Genomic DNA, 21,368 nt, shown 5'->3' with positions numbered 1-21,368 from the left:
GATTTGTAAGGCAGTAGCTACTATGGACACCAGGGTAATCAATTTAGTGCAGTATTTAGGTTTTGATCATTGGAAATATTTCCAGCACCTAAGTTATTTGCTTTTTTTATGTGTCCCATTTTATTTTATAGGTAAAATCTATTGGAAAAACGAGTACTTAAAAAAGTCAGAAGTAAAGAAACAATTACTGGCTGTGATATGTTTGTGTTTCTATTTAATTAGGCTGTGAGGTTATTTTATTTGCTACTCAGTTCCTACAGTGAAAAATGATGGAGTAAAAAGCTATTAACTCTATATAAAACAATCTATGCATGTCAATTAGTAGTTAAAGTATTGTTAAATTAGCTTATGCTTTAGTTTTACCTTTTCTTCAAAGCTTTTCACTAGTAGTTTTTTTTAAATTTGCTACTTATCACCCAAAGAAATGGTAGATTTTTTTTAATGTTATAAAGAAAGTGTTTTTATGTATAGGTACTTGACTTAACTTCGAACAAAAATTTTCTTGTGTCCTTAATTTTCAATTTTACTTTAGTGTATTGTATGTGTTTGAAACTGAAAACCATGTTGATATTTTAATATGTGTCATTTAGTGACAACAGAAAGTTTTGTTCACCACTGGTGTTGATTGTACTAACTTTTATTAAAAAAAATCAGCTTTTTGAATTTCTATTCTTGTCCATTTTTTAACATTTTAATTATATAATTTATTATATTTATTTTTCAGATGACAGTTTACTATTATAATCATTGTAATCAAGGAATTTTTGAATATTTTGGTTTGACTGCATATTTGGATGATTGTTTAAATGTTGTGTTAAGTATTTCTTTCTTCATTGAGGAAATAAGCAATGGCTGTACAAATTTAGATGTTAACACTTGAATAAGCTAGTACTTGACAGATGACTGAGATGAACACATTTACCACACCCTGAAGCTTTTTAATGAATCAATTAAATTGTTGGTTAATGTAGATTTTAGTGAGAAAAAATATTTCTGGGTCTAGCTTAGACCGCCTCTGCTGTTTTTGAGATAGTTCCCATCATATCTTTTTTTTTTATTCTGGATTGGAAAAAAACTGTGCAAAGTTTTGCAATGATACTATCTTCTAGTCAAATAATAAGGTTATCACATATGCCAGTGAATGAGTTTTAGTGGTGTATTTTTAGCAGATATGTAAGCATTCACTGCTGACAGAAATGTGTATTCACATTAAACTTTGTTAAACATCTATCAAGCAAAGTGAAAACATGATGATAATATTTTTTTTAATTGACCATATCGTATTTGAACATTTGTATTGCAAAACTACTACTGTTTTTTTTTGTGTGTTTTTAACGTGTTTTGTTCGTTAAGTAAAATTATTTGTAGAATATGTTGCTATTATACTGAAATTGTACAGAATGTATTAGGTGAAAGACAATTTAGTATATAAGATGAATGATTTAATTATATGATAAGAATGAAGATAGTGGATGAAGACAGATAGTTTAAAACAGCTATGTATTTGGGAGTCTGCTTAAATCATGTTGCCACAAAATGTATGGAACTGGGGCGGTGATAGTTTAATAGTCTTATATATGTAAATAGTCTTCATTATTTATATGCATTATATTTATTTATATTCAAGTTGTACTGTGTACAAGCACTGATTGTGTGCTTTCAAATTTTCATGTTCACATATTGTCATTTTTGTTGTATTTAATTTTAAAATTTACCTTGCTTCTCACTGAGAGACTAGATTTTTCTATGTACATTATGGTGCTTAGTTGGACCATTCACACCAAATTTACACTCAATACATCTGTTGTAAATAAAAGTTGACTTTGGGATGTTTTGCTGTGATTACAATCTTAAGCCCAGTAAGGATAGTTTTATGAAATTTAGCAATTTAGGTTTTAAATTTCCTAATTGTGAATAAAAATGAAAACGATAGTTAAGAAATATCATGATCACTAATTTTCTATCAGAATTTTTTTAAAAAAAGAAAGAGAATCATTTAATTAGATCAGCGTGTAGATCTATGTATAAAAAATATATTTCAAAATGTATATCACCGCAATGTTGTCAGCTGGCCATAGATATCTTGGCTGTAACCAATGGCGCCTGCATGTTTTCTGTTAACAAGACCTTGGTGCTTCTCTTATTTATCTAATCATTAGGTTTTATTACATGAATGTTATCATAGCCACTCTTGAGCTCCCTTGTATTTAGATAGACTGTTATTGTAGCTAGTTTCATTTTACAATCTCTCCTGTGACTTGTAGATAACTGTTCTTTTAACAATACTTAAACTTTATTGTGATCTTTTTCCCTTGAGCATGGTTCTACATTTTCAATGACTATAGCTATGTATAGGCCTGTCTTCATGTAAAATGTGTTATTTTAATGTGCATATTATTGATTTATGTCAGGAACTATTTTAAAACTATGACCAATACAAGTGATATTATATCTTGATAGAACTAATTTTTGTTTAAATTAATTTACATTTTTTAATATGCCATTTACGTAATGTGTACACAGGCAACTGTAAATGTACATGTGAGTTTATATTGTTAACTATTTTGTTTAAAAAATATATTACGACGAGCAGGTAGTCAACCATGCAGTGAATCCTTAACAGATATTAAACTGGACAATGAAATATTTAAGACCGAACTATTAGTTCCCCATGCCAAAAGTTGAATTTACAACCAGTGTCTCAGCCTCATCTGATATTAAACTTGACAATGAAATATTTTTAAACTGTTTTGTTTGATAGAATCTCAGCTGTGTTGCCCTGTACTATTTTTTCTTACTATCAATTCACTTTAACCATTAGCAGTTCAAAGACAAATATTTTAGATAAACATAAAAAAATCAATTACTATAATGTTTGTGTTGTTTTCAATATGAAGGGGCTGTTTCATTTTAGCATAAATAAACTATAGATAATTTCAGTTAACAAAAGAGATGTGTTTTTGAGGTTGTCTTGATATCTTGATTGTGAGTGATAAGAAATTATACTGAATAGTCCTATCACTTGTTAGTCTAATATTGTTTTTTACGTTGTCTTATATTTAAAATGGGATTGATAATTATAATGAATCATCTATCCCTTGCGTAAGTCAGTCTAATAATAGTTTTTGACAAGATGAGTGATGCTAGTACAAACATAATGAATTAAAAAAGAAAATGTTTGCAAAATTTATTCCTGTGCAGGAGGGTGGGATGATCAGAGACCATTTTATTGTTTTCTACAGACATTAATGCATAGTAACTGACTCTGAGTGTTGTTTTATTAAATGTGTATGGACATAATGGGACATACTTAACTTTTCTTGCGGTAGCTAGTGTTGGTTTTGCATCAGTGTACAATTATGGACTGTGAGCTAAGGGATAGTTACATGTATTGTACACATTATTGTAGAATGTAATGGTTTGGTTTTAAGAAATCAAAATAGTGTTAGAGCTATTGGATGAAGTAAAGGTTTGGGTTACATCACATGCTAGATTGACTAGAGTTTGTGGGCACTTTATAAAAATAGATAATTCTTATGTAACGCTATGTCAACTGAATATCTAAGACCATTAAAAGAAACTTGAGTTGTTTAATTTTGAAATATATATGTAAATAAGAATCATTGTTCAAATAATATTGTTTCATTTAAACAAACTTGCATTAAACATTTTTTCATCACTTTCATTGTTAGAAAATGACTTACACACTTGAAAGTGTGGTTCTCTAGAATGGTAATAAATTCTTCTTTTGTCTGAATTTTTTTTTTGTGGGATTATTTGGCAGATGTTGTTGATCTCATGGTTTGAGGTATTTGTGAGAAATAACGTCTTGATGAGTGGACAGATTTATTTTTAAACAGCACAGGTTTATTAACAGATTTGAAGTCAGATGGGACCAAAAAAAAAAACAAAAAAAAAAAAAACCAACAAACAATAAATAAATGTTATTGTTGGTTTTAATATATTCATCTTATGTACCTCTACTCAGAGAGTACTGTTTACATTCTTAGGTAGTTCTTAATTACAATGTAAAAAAAAAAGATAGCTACAACAGTCTTTTATTTTTGTAAAGAAGAGATTAAACTTTTAAATGATAGCTATAACATTTTTTTGTAAAGAAGAAATTAAACTTTTAGATAAATGATAGCTATAACACTTTTTTTGTAAAGAAGAAGTTAAACTTTAAGATTTTATACAAGAACATAGAGCCTAAGAAAGGATACATTATTTTAATATTTTTAAACGAAAAGATCATTAATAATTTATGTATTCATAAATAAGAGCTTTCATTGTATGATGTTTGTATAAAATCTTTTTTTTCTTTAAAAAAATTTAACATTCCCTTTCATCTTCATAAATCTCAACCTTTCTAATAATCATTATTGATTTACAAGTTTACTCTAATTTGGATTTCATTTTGAAAATGAATACAACAAAAACCTTGTATCTGGCAATGACTTACATTAGCTTCTTTTTTAAATGTAATTTTAATTTAAAAAAAAAATATTTGTAATTAGGCCAAAACAATGGAACAGTTGCTCTTAAATTCCAAGTCTGGCCTTTCAAAACACAAAAATCTGGATAACTTGTTCATCGGTGTTTCATTTTTTAACGATCGTAGTCGTTGGTGATGGTGCAATAGCTGGGCACAATTGAACTATCATATGCCAAATGGCTGTCATGATCCTTCGCATTTTCTGTCAGCGTTGACATACTTAAATTTGATCTTATCTCTTTGTTGGCATGAACCTGGCTGTCTGGTTGGATAATGTAAAATTTTAGTAAGTAAAGGGCAGAATATGACTGGTGGCAATAGCGACACAAGTCGAGTGGTGGGGTTGGGGGGGGGGGGGGGGGGGAAGACCGCACAGGATGACAGTCTAAGGAGGAGTGGGGGGGGGGGGGGTGAAACTTGAACGATATATAGCAAATTCTTAGAAGTAAGTCTTGTTTTTTTTAATAGTTTTTTTTCTAGTTGAATTACTTGTTAAAGTAATATACATAGAAAATATACAATTTGCTCAATGACCCTCCCTCACCCCTAGAACGGAATAGGAAAAAAATTATAAGGAATTAATTAACCAACGTCGTCCCCCCCCCCCCCCACTTCTCGTAAGTGAAAGAAACACTGGTCATTGGCAGAGAGTGGCACCCTGGGTATGGTAACGGGTGTCACCATCCGAACCCCCACGCCCTTTCCTACACTACTGATACCTGGTGTGGATTGCACCATCCTTGCTACACTACTGATGCTTGGTGCGCAATGCACCATCCTTACTACACTACTGATACTTGGTGCGCATTGCACCAACTGCACCATCCTTGCTACACTACTGATGCCTGGTGCGGATTGCATTAATCGCACCACCTTGCTTCGCTACTGACCATGATCATGAGTTCGCTACTGATCATGATCATGAGTTCGCTACTGATCATGATCATGAGTAAACGTTAAAAACTGAGGTTTAAGACATTCAAATAAATCATATTACGCTGGAAAAAAATACAAACTACATTTTTTTTTCCATTTTTAGTTACTTTACATTCATACGAGCCGACCCGCGGCGTATCATATGCCGCTATTTAGTTGTTTTATTTTCTACTTTTCAGTAATTCATAATTTGTGAATTCGACACTGAAAATATTTGTTTTAAAACACTATCAGTAGGTCGTTAAGGACGATACTACCCACACCCTCCTTTCCCCCAACCCTTACCCTACCCCCCCCCCCCCCCCCCCCCCCGTGAAAGCAGCCTCCTCTTAGTTACCTCCCCTAAGTTTAAAATAAATTCAAACTAAATTATCTGCCCCTAATAGCCGCCACTAAACCCGGCTCTACGATTGTAAACATTTTAGCGGCAACCACAGATCACCAGACCATGTGGGGGTGGGGGGTGGTGGGGATATGCCTAGAAAGGAAGAGAGGGGACTGCTAGGCGCGCTTACAGCTTGGTGTTTTCTAGGGTATCCAAGGAGAGAATTTTATATATATAGTTTAAAAAAATCACACCTGAAAACTATATATATATATATATATATATATATATATATATATATATATATATATATATATATACACACATACATACATACACACACTTACATACATACATACATGCATACATACATACATAAATCTACACACATATAAATAAGTTGAGAAACCTATGACTCAGAAATTACTCACGGTTTGTTCGTTTGTACTCTGCGCTGACTCTCTCCGCCTCTTGAGACTCGTCAAAGGAAGATTTTGTTTGCCACAATAAACTGCCGAGGGTGCCCTCGTCTCTCAGAGCACAGCTTTGAGCAAGGGATCCCTGGGAAAACAATATGCTACTCTAACACAGAGGCGTAGCGAGGGGGGGGGGGGGGACATATGTCCCAGGGCGCCGACCTTAGGGGGCGCCAAGGGAAAATAAATTGAGAGCTTGAAGGGGGGTGGAAATCGAAAGTTTAAGGGGGGGGGGGGGGGTGCAAATCGAAAGTTTAAGGGGAGGGGGTGCAAATCGAAAGTTTGTCCCGGGCGCCGGGAAGGGTCGCTACGCCTCTGCTCTAACACACAAGAGAATCGGCGTTTCAATTATGGTGATCTTTATTTAAAAAACTATTACTACTAAGCCTACTCACACATTTCCTATTTAAAAAAAAAACGTGCTTCTGTGGATTTACAAATTTTAAACTGCCAAATAAGTCGAATTCACATATTTTATAAAAGCTAGCAACTATATTTTCTGTGTTTCTCAAAACAAATCAGGTTCTCAGAGGGAAAAAAAAATTATTCAAATATTTTACAGGATCCTAAGCTAGATCTAGATCTAGAATGTAAGTCTGAATGGTAAACTTGGATAGGAAATTCGAGTGTTTAGGCGAATAGTACTGTGATTTTTTTTTCTAATAAACAACTTTCGACACACAAAAATCTGCACGTTGTTTCTACGAGAACGCCAGCAGAGCATCACAGAATCGGGTATTTAGAAATACCACTACATCTGTTAATGTAGGATTGGAGTTAGGGTCAGATTTGGAGTAGGGGACGTGTTGAAACACATGAAAAAAAAAAATTCTATTCGCCCTGCGGACGTTCTTAGTCCTACGATTAAGGCTCATGTTCTTAGTCCTACGATTAAGGATCATGCACCTCCGAGGATAGCTGACACATACCTTAAGTCTTCGTCGGTTAGCTAGTGGGGGAGCGTACGACTGTGTCAGCTTGACGGTGGGAGTCACCTGGATACTCTTATTGATCCATTCCATCTGGGCCACTTCCGCCATTTTCAAACCCTCGTGTTCATGATGCTGCTTCCGTTCCGTCACTTTCTCGGCCAGTGCCGCCTGCTTCAAAGCCTCGTGATCCTGAACGTACTTCTTATCCTCAGCGTGCTTGAGCAGCTTCTCGTCCAGCTGTTTCTGCTGCACCATCAACTCCTCCCTCTGTTCTTCCAGCATGCGCATCGCCGCTTCATGGGTGGGGGACTTGCTCGCTTCCAGCAAATTCTCACAGGAGCTCTTCACAACGGGGACGTCCGCCACCACAACCGCACTAGCTTGACGATTATCGACCAACACTGGCACCACCTTCACGTTTTCCTCCACCATGTGTTGAATCCATTGGCACGTTTCGTTATGCTGGAGGAATTCCCTTCCGGCATCTCTGACACGGCAGTGCATTGGTGCCGGACGGATGCTTGATACTGGTTCACATAAGGCTTGCCACATCCCTTCAGAGGCACTTGACTGGTGGCGCTGGCCGTTTTGGGTTTTGCTCGCGCTGACCTTGACCTGGCTCATACGATTCTGCTCCATGTTTGACATGTTTTCTTAAAGGGTTTTAAAGATGCAACTGTAGGATGTCATATACTAGAAAGTAGCGGATACTTTTCTTTGATGTTGCTTGAAAAGTAATGAAAATCTGAAAAAATGTTTTCTTTCTGTTTAGCCTTCTGTTTTCAAACATTTAAATTTAAAAAAAAAAGTATTTAAAAAACTTAATACTAATAAATAAAAACAACAACTTTTTAATGAACTAGAAATAAGAAAACAAAGAGAAACTTTAAAAAAAGATATACTATTAAAAGCCTTGATTACCCGTGAAAACTCTCTTATCTACTTTTAACATAGAAGAAATGACATCATGTTCTCAAATCCGCCATCCACATCGTCACAAATAATCATCACAAAAATACGCCCCACCCTCAATATGACGTCATTTATGGACAACCCCTAAACATTATTTAGAATTATCATTTTCAAATATCCAATATCCCTCTAACTCTTTCACAAATATGAATTAGTGTGCACGGCTAATCGACAAATACGTTGACTCCTTGGCTTAGGACAGTTAGGCGGTTATTTAGGCAGTGATCAGCAATCCTAATGAATCACACAAGACGTCAGTTTTATACAACTTCAGTTATTGACCCAGTCCATAGGAAATAAGCAACATGCGTATTTTCCATCTATGGTGATCTATTCTTCAAGTAGGTTCTATTTATAGGCATACACATTTTTCTTAGTTTTTGGAAAGTGCGTATATCCGCCAACAGTAGGTACGTGCTTATATCCTCTCACATTCTTACTTCCTCTCAACTATATATATATATATATATATATATATATATATATATATATATATATATATATATATATATATATATATATATATATATATATATAATTATATATATATATATAATTATATAGATGCAATAAGTTACAACCCTTCTGATTTAGCCGGAGCACATTACTTTAACCCACCAATAATTCAAGTGGAAAAAGCACCGTTTTCACAGTAAATTATTAGGTGTTAACCCAACTCAATTATTTACTGACTAATCACTTATTGAAAATATTCATCTCAATTTTTATTTCCTGTGTAAATTTTGCAGTTGGTGTCACCCCCCCCCCCCCTCTTCCCAGAGAGATAGCTTTAATGAATGCAATGTTAATAATAACAATGTTTATAAAAAAATCGGTTATTAGTACAGCATTGTTTTCTCTATAATTAGTAAATTTACGTCACTGGGTGGGGGGGGGGGGGGCTAGCTTTTAGGGATCGTTAATTTGTACTTAAAATACTTTTTATATCTAATCTTTAATTGAACTGACACTGACTTCTAGATCTATATATTTATTGTCTTGGTGTCACCCCCCCCCCCCCTAAATGGTGTCACCCGGTGCGGTCCGCACCCCCTCCCCGCCTCGCCTCTGCATCAACCGGATGTGAGAGCATCTAAGCGCATTGCGCTCTTTCCCTCTCATTTGCCGAAATAAGCACTACCAAGAGGTTGAAACCGCATGTTTCTAAAAATAGCCCCACCAAAAAAAAGGTTTTGTAAGTTAGTCACATACTTCTAAGGTCTTTCTCAACTGTTTCTTTCTTGTTGCGGAGAGGCTGATCTTCCTGATGTCCTTTATCTACACCACAGCTGTCACCGTGAGGAAGGTGCTATCGTCTCCCGCCGAATGCTGGTGTAATTCTTTCTTTCAAACGTTACTCAGCTCAAGATGTTTAATAAACCGCTACTTGTTTAAAGAACGAAATTCATTAAGGTTAACAGGCCGTTGACATCACTTCCGGTTATAGTACTGCGCACTAGTACGCACTGAAATTGAACGCTCAGCTATGTACGGTTTTTCCCGAACAGTTAAATTTTGCTATGGGATCGTACATAGATTAGACGCGCTACGAGGAATATTCAGGCCAACCATCGGCGCAGGGTATATGTCGGACCATTCAAGTAAAGTACCTTTTCGAACCTGACGGTTCAGGTTAAGTAGAGTTCACCTGTGTCAGCTCTATGCCCATCCGCCTTTACTTTCTCTAACTTGAGTTAGGTTATGAGGTACCACTTAGAGCTGGGTGAACTTATCGGCATTCCGGGGACTGAGAAGAGAGTCCCAATGCGCAGGGGCGTAGCGAGGGGGGCGGGGGGCGGGGGGTGCGGACCGCACCGGGTGACACCATTTAGGGGGTGACACCAAGGCAAAAAATAGCAAAATATGTAGAGAAAAACTCGAGGGGGGGGGTGCAAATCGAAAGTTTGAGGGGGGGTGCAAATCGAAAACTTGAGGGGGGGGGTGCTAATCGAAAGTTTGAGGGGGGGTGCAAATCGAAAACTTGAGGAGGGGGGGGGGGGGGGGTGCAAATCGAAAGTTTGAGGGGGGGTGCAAATCGAAAATTTGAAAGTTTGGCCCTTGGAAGGGTCTCTATACCTCTGGGGGGGGGGGGGGTGACACCATTAAGTGCCGCACCTGGTGACACCCGACCTCGCTACGCCACTGCCAATGCGTAGTCAGCATGTCTGTCGTAGTTAACAGTTGTGGATGGTTTATAAATAAATGTTGCCACGGAAAGTTTTTTTTTTTTTACTTTGAAAAGAAAGAAAAAAAAACAATACGCAAATAAAATGAAATTTCACTATTTTACTTCTCATCAACATGTCCTGAAAACAATTACAATTTCAGGGAATAATATTCTGACATTTTTTTGTGGATATTTATCCTACACATTTTTCCGGAATTTATTTATACAAAAAACTATCCATGGCAGTAGGCCCTATTTATCCAAATAATTATTCCAGAATGTATTCACCCTATTAATTACCTGGGAAATATTTATTTTGAAATGAATTCCTGAATTAATTTTTACAAAAACTATCCGGGGGAATATATATATATATATATCGAATAAATTAACAGGTGCCATATTTATTCAATACATTAACCCGAGGGGAGGAGGGGGAGAGGAGTTTATCCTGAAAATTTCCCCTGGAACAAAAGCTGCCCGGTGACGTTGTCGCGAAGGAAAAACATGAAGGGGTGGTCAGCGAGGAATGTGGCCCTGGGGATGATCATCCCCTTGGTCATTGAGATGACAGTGGCGGCAGACGCCACCGTCCCTGTCTCCTGCAGGTCAATGACCGCCTTGTGGATGGCCTTGTCGATGAAGATGTCACCTGGGTAAAAACGAGGAAAAATTGTTCCAGATTTTTTATCTGATAAATATTTAAGTTTTTTTTTACTTTATTGTATACGGAGTATTTGTGAAGTATGCTAACGGGGGAGTAGAGAGGGTTATAACCTGTCCCATGGACCCTTCCCCCTTCCACTATAATAATATAATAATATTATATTATAATACCAGGGTTACTTTCTTAACCCGGCAAGTAAGCGAAGACTAACGCGGGATAAGTAAAGTTCCCTTTTCAAACCTGATGGTCTATAAGGGCAAGTGAAGTAGAGTTTACTTGTTTCTGTGACCTCGGCATATGAAGAGATAGTGTGGTCAGCACTATGCCCAGCCGCCTTTACTTTCCCTAACGAGAGTTAGGTACCAATCAGAGATGGGTGGACTCAGGGACGATCTACTGAATTGAACCCGGATTCGAACTCGAGACTTACGGGTTAGCAGTCCAACTCTTTCTACTGCTAGACCACTCCGTCCCAACGCGGGAATAGAGAGGGTTATAACCACTCCTATCCCATTGACTCCCCTCTCCACTAAAAAAAAATCTGAGAATTATAATATCACGGCTACTTCCTTAACCCTGTAAGCAGGTGGGCTACATTCTTACATATCAATAACAACCACTGGCTACATCACTGCGGGGTTTGGAGGTTGCATTTAGCAATGTAATCGTAAAAAACAACAACACACAACCGTAAAAAGATTTTGACAATTCGGGGCAATTTTACACCACCCAACTTTGTCTTTCATTACTGTAACATATTACCCGTTTAAAAAAAAAAATTCAATTTACATAGTTAAATATTTCAACACCTTTTGTTGTAACAGAAACAAACATTTCCAGTTTTTATATAGAAAAATATTCGTCTTTTTAACTAGCTTTGATTGTGGTATGCGAGGTTCAGGCGAAAGACGCATGTTTTTAACCCACCTCCCCACCCCCTACCGAAAGATTTAAGGTATTTATCTTTGGACGTGAAACAACAGAGAAATTCTGCATGGCGCATCAAAGCTACCTAAACCTGACTATGATCCTCAATGTAATACTAGTTTAATTTTTACTTAATCCTTTAAAATTATCTATTAAATTAATTATGATAATTTAAAAATTCGTTTCATTTTGCGAATCAAACTTTTTAATCTCAGGAATCCAATCTGTTATTACCATAAACGTCATATGGTCGCTAGCATGAAGTGGCAGCATTAGTACGCACCTTAGAAATTCAGTGCGCACGCAGTCTGCACCAGCTTTGGTGCATATTTGGTCGCTAACGACTTTTATTTCATTTTTCACCCATAAAAAGATATCGCAAATATTTCGGCAATTAATAGAATCTATACAGTTGCACTTATTTATAACATGTTGTAAAGCATTTTTAAACAAATTCTGATCTTGTATCTGGCTTTCATTGCAGTTCCCTGAATATTTCAAGTGTCTAAAAGGGCATTAAATAAATCATTCCTGACTTCGATGCAAAGGCGGATCTAGCTTTTGAGTTAAGATGGGGTGGGGGGTAAGTAGGTTTATATATATATATATATATATATATATATATATATATATATATATATATATATATATATATATATATATATATATATATATATAAATTGGGGTAGACTTCCATGTATGGGGAACGGTGTGGTCAGACGGTAGAGCTCTCGCCTGCTAACACGCGAATCACGAGTACGTAGGAAGCGTTCAAATCTGTAGGATGTCCTTGAATTCACCTATGGAAAGTAAAAGCGGCTGGGCATAGAATTGACCTTCATATACACCTTCATATACTGAGGTCACAGAAACCGGTACTCCTTCTACCCCATTGACCGCCACGTTCGTAAGGGTACATTTTTAGACCTTCAAGTCCCGTTACAAATCTGGCCTTATTCGTTAATTCCGTGAAACCCAGCCTGTCGTGAAACATATCACCTAGTCCGTTAATTCCGATAAAACCCGCCCTGTTCTAAAACAACTCACCTAATCCGTTAATTTCCAATGAAATCCTAGCATAAATTAACTCTACAAATCTATTAATTCGGCCGAAACCCTACTTGTATTAAAACAGCTCACTTAATCCGTTAATTCCGCTGAAACCTACCCTATCATTAAACAACTCGCCTAGTCCGTCAACTCCGCTAAAAACCGCCCTGTTCTAAAATAACTCACGTAGTCCGTTAAATCCTGCTGAGATCAGACCTAACAAAATAACTACTAATCCATTTATTCCGCTGAAACCCTTCCTGTACTTAAAAATACTCACCTAATCCGTTAATTCCGCTGAAATCAGACCTAACATAAAACAACTCACCTAATCCGTTAATTCCGCTGAAATCAGACATAACATAAAACAACTCACCTAATCCGTTAATTCCGCTGAAACCCATCCTAACATAAAACAACTCACCTAATCCGTTAATTCCGCTGAAATCCGCCCTGTCATCGAACTCCGAATACATCCCCAGCTCTATGAGTGGATTAATGAGATCAAGTGACGTCTCGATTTTAAACTTGGGCAGGCTGACCCTGACCACCTTAGAGGTCAGACCATCAAACAACTCGTCCACCTTGCCCGGGGTAGCCAGTAGGTTTTCTGCAACCGAAGGTACAAAAACTAAATCTTTAAAAAATATTTACAATGGTTCGATTTTTGTATACTTAGAATTGTAGAAAAAAATGGTAAAGCTCTCCTTTTAGATCTAAAGATTGATAGGGTAGAATTCATGTTTCTTGATTGCGGTATATGATGGGATGGTGTGGTCAGCACTATGCCCAGCAACCTTAAGTTTAACTAACGTAGATCAGGTACACATAAGAGCTTTGTTGACTCAGAGACGTCCTACAGTCCCGAATCCGGATCGAGATCCGAACTCGTGATGTTCGGCATAATAGCCGAGTGCTCTACCATTCGACCATGCCGCCCCTCACGTTGAATAGCGCAAACGATCAAGATGCCAAATGCAAATTCATGCAAATTTCTTATAATTTTTTTTCAGTGCAATCGACATTCGAGCCAGTGGCTTTCGGGCATGACATCGGGAAAGTGTCTTTCGGGCATTTTTCATAGACCTAACATCAAACCGTCGAAAAATTAACTAGAGGCATGTGTAAGGGTTGGATGTGAGTAAGTGTGTGTGGTTGTGCGTGAGTGTGCTTAGGGGTGGGGGGTTGGGGATGGAGTGGGGGCTGACCTTACCCAAGTCTGAAATACCATCCATTTTTTGAGGAAGAGCGAAGTACATCGAGAATCGGTTGCCTTTAAAAGGTAGCTCTAGAACATCAACTCCATTGACGTTGTCTTTCTTGTAATTCTTCAGTTTCTCCGCCTCATTCATCATAGAAACCTGAAGTCAAACAGCAATACAAACATTCAGTGGCGTAGCGAGGTCGGGTGTCACCCGGTGCGGCACTGGTGTCACCCCCCAGAGGCGTAGAGACTCTTCCCGGGGACAAACTTTCAATTTTCGATTTGCACCCCCCTAAAACTTTTGATTTGCACCCCCCATCAAATTTTTCTCTATATATTTTACTATTTTTTGAAATGGTGTCACCCCCCCCCCCCCAAATGGTGTCACCCGGTGCGGTCCGCACCCCCCGACCTCCCCCCCTCGCTACGCCTCTGCAAACATTCAATACTTAGAAGACGTTTAAAATATGAATATACGATACTCACACAATATACAACCCATAAATACAAGAATGGCCGGGTTATTGTGGAATGATTAAAAACATCATTTTCACTGAAAACTATATATTCTAAATTATTATAAAAGCTGTATTAAGATTGTGAAGAATTGAATGGCGTGGCCGTGCGCTAGAGCACATGACTGTTAAGACGAAAGTTCAGACTCTGGGTTCGTGCCGGCACCGTATCGTTGAGTCCACCCAGTTCTGACGGGTACCTGACTCATGTATGACGTAATGAGGGCGGAGGGCATAAAACTGACATCACTCTCTCTTCATACACGGAAGTCATGGAAAGAGATAAACTCTACTCTCCGGTAATTCATCTTTACTTTATGTGTTTATAGTGAAGTATAGTAAAGTTCCCTTTCGAAATTGATGGTCCGTGGGGCAAGTGAAGTAGATTTCACCTGTTTCTGTGACCTAGGTATATGAAGTGATAGTAGAGTCAACACTACGCCCGGCCGCCTTTATTTTCTGTAACGTGAGTCAGGTACCCATTAGAGCTGGATGGACTCAGCGACGTTCTGTTTACTTTATAGAGCATGACTATTCTTCTTCTTCTTCGTTCTTAATTTTTAGTGTTGGGAGGGATCGAGCCTTATCTGCCAGAGGGTTTGAACTCGAGACTTTTTCGAATTTATCAACCATGAGCTTTGCCGACTCGACCATGCTTCCATCACAATTAAGGATTACGTGTCAACTGGTTATGCACCATTGAGGCCATTGACTCCAATTTCAGCCTGCTTTTCTTTTTGGATTTGCTTCCATAGCCTTTGTCCAACCAAGAACAAACTACAAGGCAGCAGTTGTTTGATTTTGGAGTTGTCTCTCCTAGAAGAGTGGCTGTCCCCAGCTAACGAGCCTCATCTGCCCGAGGGTTCGAACTCGAGACTTTAGCAACCATAAGCTTTTACCGACTCGACCACGCCGACCCCTAGCATGGCTATTGTTAAGTGAGAATTTGTACTTTTCAAACAGCTTTAGCTACCTTGTGGACGACCTGTTTATTGAACTCAGTGTGATATTAGTTTTAACACATCCAAAACTTGATACCACGACTAAGTCGAAGTTACTATTTAAGTGAAAAAGTAGTACCTGTGATATCGCTCCGCCAAGCTTGTGGAAGTCTTGTTGTTGTGTTAGTTCACTGAGAAATTGGTTCTCCCAAGTGCCGTTGAAGAAAACCACATTGACTAGAACTATGTCCGTACCGTCATCAAGACTCCCTTTCAACGCATTTAAATCAAATTATTTTTTTTTGTTGAAAAAAAAATAATTTTTTAAATGTAAAAAAAGTGTAAGTCCGATTTTAGATCAAATGTGATAAAAGAATAATTCACATGTTTTAAGTCATTAAAAAATTCCAGCCATTAACTGTGAGCCATGAGGTTAAGTGGGATTCATGAAATCGGCAATATCCATTGACAAAAACATGTAGATGTATCCTAGCGATCAGTGAGGCAGAGGAATTAGAACTCTCGTGTTTCAATGACCATTGATTGTGAAGGGACAGTGTGTACTATACCTAGAGGTAACAGAGTAGCCGAAAAGTAGTACCGTTGCTAACCCGAAAGTCTCGAGTTCGAATCTGGTTTCAGTACATAGAACGTCCCTAAAGTCCCCCAACTCTGAAGGATACCTAACTCAAGTTAGAGAAAGTAAAGGCTGTTCGGCATAATGCACTATTCCTTCATATGCCGAAGTCACAGAAACAGGTGAACTTAACTCCACTTGGCTAATGGACCGTCAGGTTAGAAAGAGATCTTTACTATCACTACACCTAAGCGCCTTTACTTTTTTAACGTGAGTCACGTAACCATCAGAACTGAACTCGGGACTTTCGCTTTAGCAGTCGTGCGCTCTACCGTTGGACCTCACCGCAGTGGCGTAGCGAGGTCGGGTGTCACCCGGTGCGGCACTTAATGCTGTGTCACCCACCAGAGGCATAGCGACCCTTCCCGGGGACAAACTTTCAAATTTTCGATTTCCACCCCCCCTCAAACTTTCGATTTGCACTCCCCTCAAGTTTTTCTCTATATATTTTGCTATTTTTTGCCTTGGTGTCACCCCCCTAAATGGTGTCACCCGTCGCTACGCCTCTGCCTCACCGGATGTCTCAACGCCTAGTAAGGTTTACAAGTTTCTATAACGTACCAGGTTTGAGGATCTCTGGAATCATGTTGTGGGTTTTGTTGGCGACCAGCTCGTTAATGGCCCTCTCTGGCTCTGTCACGTCCAGTTTGTTGGCCGGAGCCAGGTAGTACCTGTCGACGTCAGAGATGAAAGACGGTAGGATCGTCTCGTACGGGTTGGTGAAGATGGCGTTGCAGACGTCCAACCGGACACTTTCGGCAGAGTTCCACTGAAATAATTGTAGAACAACATCTCAGTTATATAAATTTTAAACTACAGCTATAAAAACAATGGGTAGGGGAAAGTTCGGTAAGGCTCATGGTTGCTCAAATGTCGAACCCTCGGGCAGACGAGGCTTGTTGACTTGGGACAGCAACTCTTCTAGGAGAGACAACTCCAAAATCAAACAACTGCTGCCATGTAGTTTGTTCTTGATTGGACAAAGGCTATGGAAGCAAATCCAATAAGATACATAGATTTTTATGTTCTCGTATACAAAGTATAGAGGAAGTATTATAATTCCATATACGATAAAGTAGGGAGGTATAAAACAACAAAAACTGTCAAAATATCATTCAATTTATGTGCACGATTACAATACTTCCTCTATACTATGTATACGAGAAAGGTTAAAAAACAACACCACATATCTATAGAACTGGATATGTCAACCCTTGTATTGTTATTTAGGAATATACCAGGAAGTTCAGGGGATATCACGCCCGTTTTATTTTGTTTTGAGGCTAGGCTACATTATTGAACTGTGTCCTACCCCACTGACTAAAAATGTGTAACGATATTTTCTTCAGGGGTGGGGGCTAGAAAATTGCCAATCTTAACTAATGAATGGTACTGTTCTTTACAGAAGATAAGGATTTTTTAGTCACTCAAGTATACACTTTAGCAAGTATCGACGGGCGAGGCAACCTTAGGCTGACGCCACTAAGATGGAATCTATATAAATCTATATAATTCTCTTCTGGGAGACGCTAGAAAACAAGCTGTAAGCGCGCTCCCTACCACCCCACCCCTACATGGTCTGGCGAGCTTTGGTTCACGCTAAATGTTTAGTGACGGTTACTAGGGGCAGGTAATTTAGTTTCAAACGATTTTAAACTTAGGGTAGGTAACTAAGAGGAGGCTGCTTTCACGGGGGGGGGGGGGGGGGGGGGGTGTAGGGTAAGGGTTGGGGGAAAGGAGGGTGGGGGTAGTATCGTCCTCAACGAACTACTGATAGTGTTTTAAAGCAAATATTTTCATTGGTACTGTCGAATTCACAAATTATGAATTACTGAAAAGTAGAAAATAAAACAACTAAATAGCGGCATATGATACGCCGCGGGTCGGCTCGTACAACTTAAATCACATTGAATACATAGCTCATTACAGAGAACTTTGGAGGTCTTTGGTTCGTGGCCCATACCCCAGTAAGGATGATGAGCAGTTATTAATGTTAATGCATATTATAATAAAAAATAACGGTTTAGGATTTAAACCTACATCAGCTATGAGGTCATGGTAGGCTTGATGGGGATCTTGTAGTGAATAAGGGCGAATAAATGAATATAATAAAAACTAACAGTTTAGGTTTTAAACCTACATCAACGATGAGGTCATGATAGGTTTGATGGGGGTCTTGTAGTGACGTCAGCCCCAGGACCTGACTCATCTCCCTCGCTGACACGCCTCTCGCTCCAAGGTAGGTCATGGTCAAGGCCGAATGAATGCTGGGTAACACAAAAATGACAATTGTACGTCCTACCATTTTCTAATGGATGCATGCAAAGTTATTAAAGTGGAGAATTTTTAAATTAAAAATCAAGGAATACCGAAAGCTGTAGTATCGAATCAACGATGCAACGCTGGTTAAAGTATGTATTTTTTAAAATTTCGGGGTAAATGCTTTTAATTAACAATCAGTAAAAAAAAGTTAATCACTATCACCTGTATGGAGAATAAACGATTTGCTCCTCTGAAATTGCGACTTGGCGGTACAAATTTTGGGAAAATCCGGACGCGCTTTTTGCAAGAACTTGCTGCTGAAGTAGGTCTCCGTGTGCGCATTGGGAAATCACCAGAAAAACAAACGTAAAAGCCCAAAGCAGGTACATGGTGGTTGTGTCTTCAAGATCCAAAGTCTGTGAAGATAATAAAAAAAAATCTGTGATGTTAACTGACACTAAATAAATGTAAGCCTACACTGGTGTTGTTGGGAAGTTGTGGGCCTTACATTAACGACAGACTCAGTGAAGATACTCATTGTTGATAGTTTGTATTTTATAAGGAAATCATTTTTTGAAATAACAATGGAGGGGGGAGGGGGAAGACTGATGAGGCCTAGTTTTTGGACGCCCAGATAACACCAGTTATTTTTAGAAACATAATATTTCTATCAATACATGCCATATTATTAAGAGTTCACAGACAAATATTCACACGCTTTCGTCTGATTTAAGAAACACAAATTATAGGCTAAGTCGAGTTAATTGAGCCAAACCCCCTACCATTAGCCTAATTATATCTGATGCATTATAATTATTGTATGTGTGGCGTATTATTATAATCACATATAACGCTATTATTTTATGTGTGGCTTATTATTATAATCCACATGTATCGCTTCCAATTTTGAATTTCTGCAAAATTACTTCTAGCCTCTCGCGAATTAATAATAGCCTCACTCTATAAGACGAAAATAATCTTCCTTTATGAAAGTGAAGTAGAGTTCACCAGTTTCTGTGAACTCGGTATATGGAGGGATAATGTGAGCAGCTGTGTTGACATGACTATGAGGCAGTTGGGGTGCGTTGCAGTGTGATTTGAACTATCGAAATGGTAAAATGCTTCTTAAAACTGTTATAAAACTACGGGTAAAATGCGAGTTTGTGCTGCGAGATTTATTTGAACCGCGCTTGTCAATGATGTGGTTTGATAAATCAAATTGTTTAAATAATGTATGAATAGGAAAACTTTTTAAAAATGAAAGGGGATATTGTGCGGTCGTCGGATTGTGCGAAAATAAATTAAAATTGTGTAACCTGTCAAGTTTTTAACGAAGAATTATTATATAAAATAACGTTGAAGTATTTAACGCATTTATATCATTGAACGCCTCCATAGCTCAGTGGCTAGAGCACTGGTCTTGTAAACCAGGGGTCGTGAGTTCAATCCTCACTGGGGGCTATTTTTTAAAAATATTTTTTAAAAATAATAAAGAAATACAAATTAATTTAATTTTTATACATTTAATTTTTTGATAAATTATTAAACACATTTTCTATTGCGTATAATAATTAAAAATAAAGCACTAAATTAATATTATATTAATAATAATTTTTAAATAAACCAAACCGTTTAAAGTCTACCCATATTTTGTTTTAATGAATAAGCGTACAAAAATAAATAAAGCCTACGAATAAAATTTATTGTCCTAATAGTTTTAACTCTAAGAAAAAAACTTTTGTATTGCTTGGGAGTCTATCAATATATTAATAATTATATATATATATATATATATATATATATATATATATATATATATATATATATATATATATATATATATATATACATATATAATTATATAATTATATATAACCTATATGTGTGTGATGGCCTTGCACTTTAGTCGTCAGCTGCTTCGAACAGCTGTCCATGGTCTCAAGGGTCTATTTTTAGAACACGGATGTTAAATTATTGAGTTCGATAAAACAAAGTATATTCGTTATCTGTGACGATTGCTGCAATATATAGAGCCTATATATATATATATATATATATATATATATATATATATATATATATATATATATATATATATATATATATGCGTGAGTAACATAGCAGGCTTGATAGTGTTGTACTATCCAATCCAACCCCCCTCTCCAGTCAATAGTGGAGACCCCATTTGAGTTACACCAGTTTATTTATAGAATCCGGATATTCCGCCTGTGACGACACTCGGTGAAGATATTCAATGTTGACAGTTTGTATTTTATAAGGAAAATCGCTATTTGAAAAAGCAATGAGGGGGGGGGGGGGGGGGGGGGGAGACTGAGGAGCCCTTGTTTTTGGACGCCCAAAAAAAAACACCAGTTATTTTTAAAAACTGACTATTCCTATCAATACATACCACGCAGATTTATAAGTTCCGCTACGAATGGTCGTAGTATCAGTCGTTATGAAAATTGTTATCAAGACGTACCCACTTCTTAAAATAAAATCCTTGTTGTTTCCTAATAGAAAATTGTTCTGCTGCAGAGCCGTATAAGTTATAAATGTCCAAACACACCAGCTCTTTTTCAGAACTAAGGACTATTAATTATTGTCATAATTTTTTTTTGCTGGTTATATTATCTAAACTCAACAGCCTTGACCCAACTTGACCTTTTAAAAATCGCTACATTGTCTTAAAAGGAGGCCGAATCAGTTGTGTTAAAAATAAAGATTTAAAAAAAACTGTTACTAACAGTGGCGTAGTGAGGTCGGGTGTAACCCGGTGCGGCACTTAATGGTGTCACCCCCCCCCCCCCCCCAGAGGCTTAGCGACCCTTCCCCGGCACAAACTTTCAAACTTTCGATTTG

The 21,368-nt window shown here is 37.5% G+C and overlaps 3 protein-coding genes and 1 non-coding gene across 4 annotated transcripts in view; 1 reads left to right on the top strand and 3 right to left on the bottom strand.

Annotated features, from left to right (window-relative positions):
* The window catches only part of LOC131958502 (transcription elongation factor SPT4), an 84,758-nt gene that overhangs the window by 50,607 nt on the left and 12,783 nt on the right, over nt 1-21,368 (bottom strand). The window lies entirely within an intron of this gene.
* LOC131958501 (uncharacterized) lies at nt 3,941-9,591 on the bottom strand. The gene is made up of 4 exons (XM_059323582.1): nt 9,349-9,591; nt 7,162-7,909; nt 6,188-6,317; nt 3,941-4,757 (listed from the first exon to the last, which is right to left on the bottom strand). Exons 2-4 carry the CDS (start codon nt 7,810-7,812, stop codon nt 4,609-4,611), a joined length of 930 nt encoding a protein of 309 aa, XP_059179565.1. The 5' UTR covers nt 7,813-7,909; nt 9,349-9,591; the 3' UTR covers nt 3,941-4,608.
* LOC131958498 (leukocyte elastase inhibitor) lies at nt 10,726-21,080 on the bottom strand. The gene is made up of 8 exons (XM_059323579.1): nt 20,989-21,080; nt 18,729-18,922; nt 18,385-18,511; nt 16,806-17,013; nt 15,747-15,877; nt 14,161-14,308; nt 13,372-13,557; nt 10,726-10,955 (listed from the first exon to the last, which is right to left on the bottom strand). The coding sequence occupies exons 2-8, from the start codon at nt 18,893-18,895 to the stop codon at nt 10,750-10,752; spliced, it is 1,173 nt and encodes a 390-aa protein (XP_059179562.1). The 5' UTR covers nt 18,896-18,922; nt 20,989-21,080; the 3' UTR covers nt 10,726-10,749.
* Trnat-ugu (transfer RNA threonine (anticodon UGU)) lies at nt 19,895-19,967 on the top strand. Its single transcript has one exon. It is a non-coding gene; the product is annotated as a tRNA-Thr (tRNA).

This window comes from Physella acuta, unplaced genomic scaffold (assembly GCF_028476545.2).
Source record: "Physella acuta isolate Inbredline_101_S28 unplaced genomic scaffold, ASM2847654v3 ptg001330l, whole genome shotgun sequence".
Classification (NCBI taxonomy): Eukaryota; Metazoa; Mollusca; class Gastropoda; family Physidae; genus Physella; species Physella acuta.
This window is presented reverse-complemented; position numbering and strand designations above follow the sequence as displayed.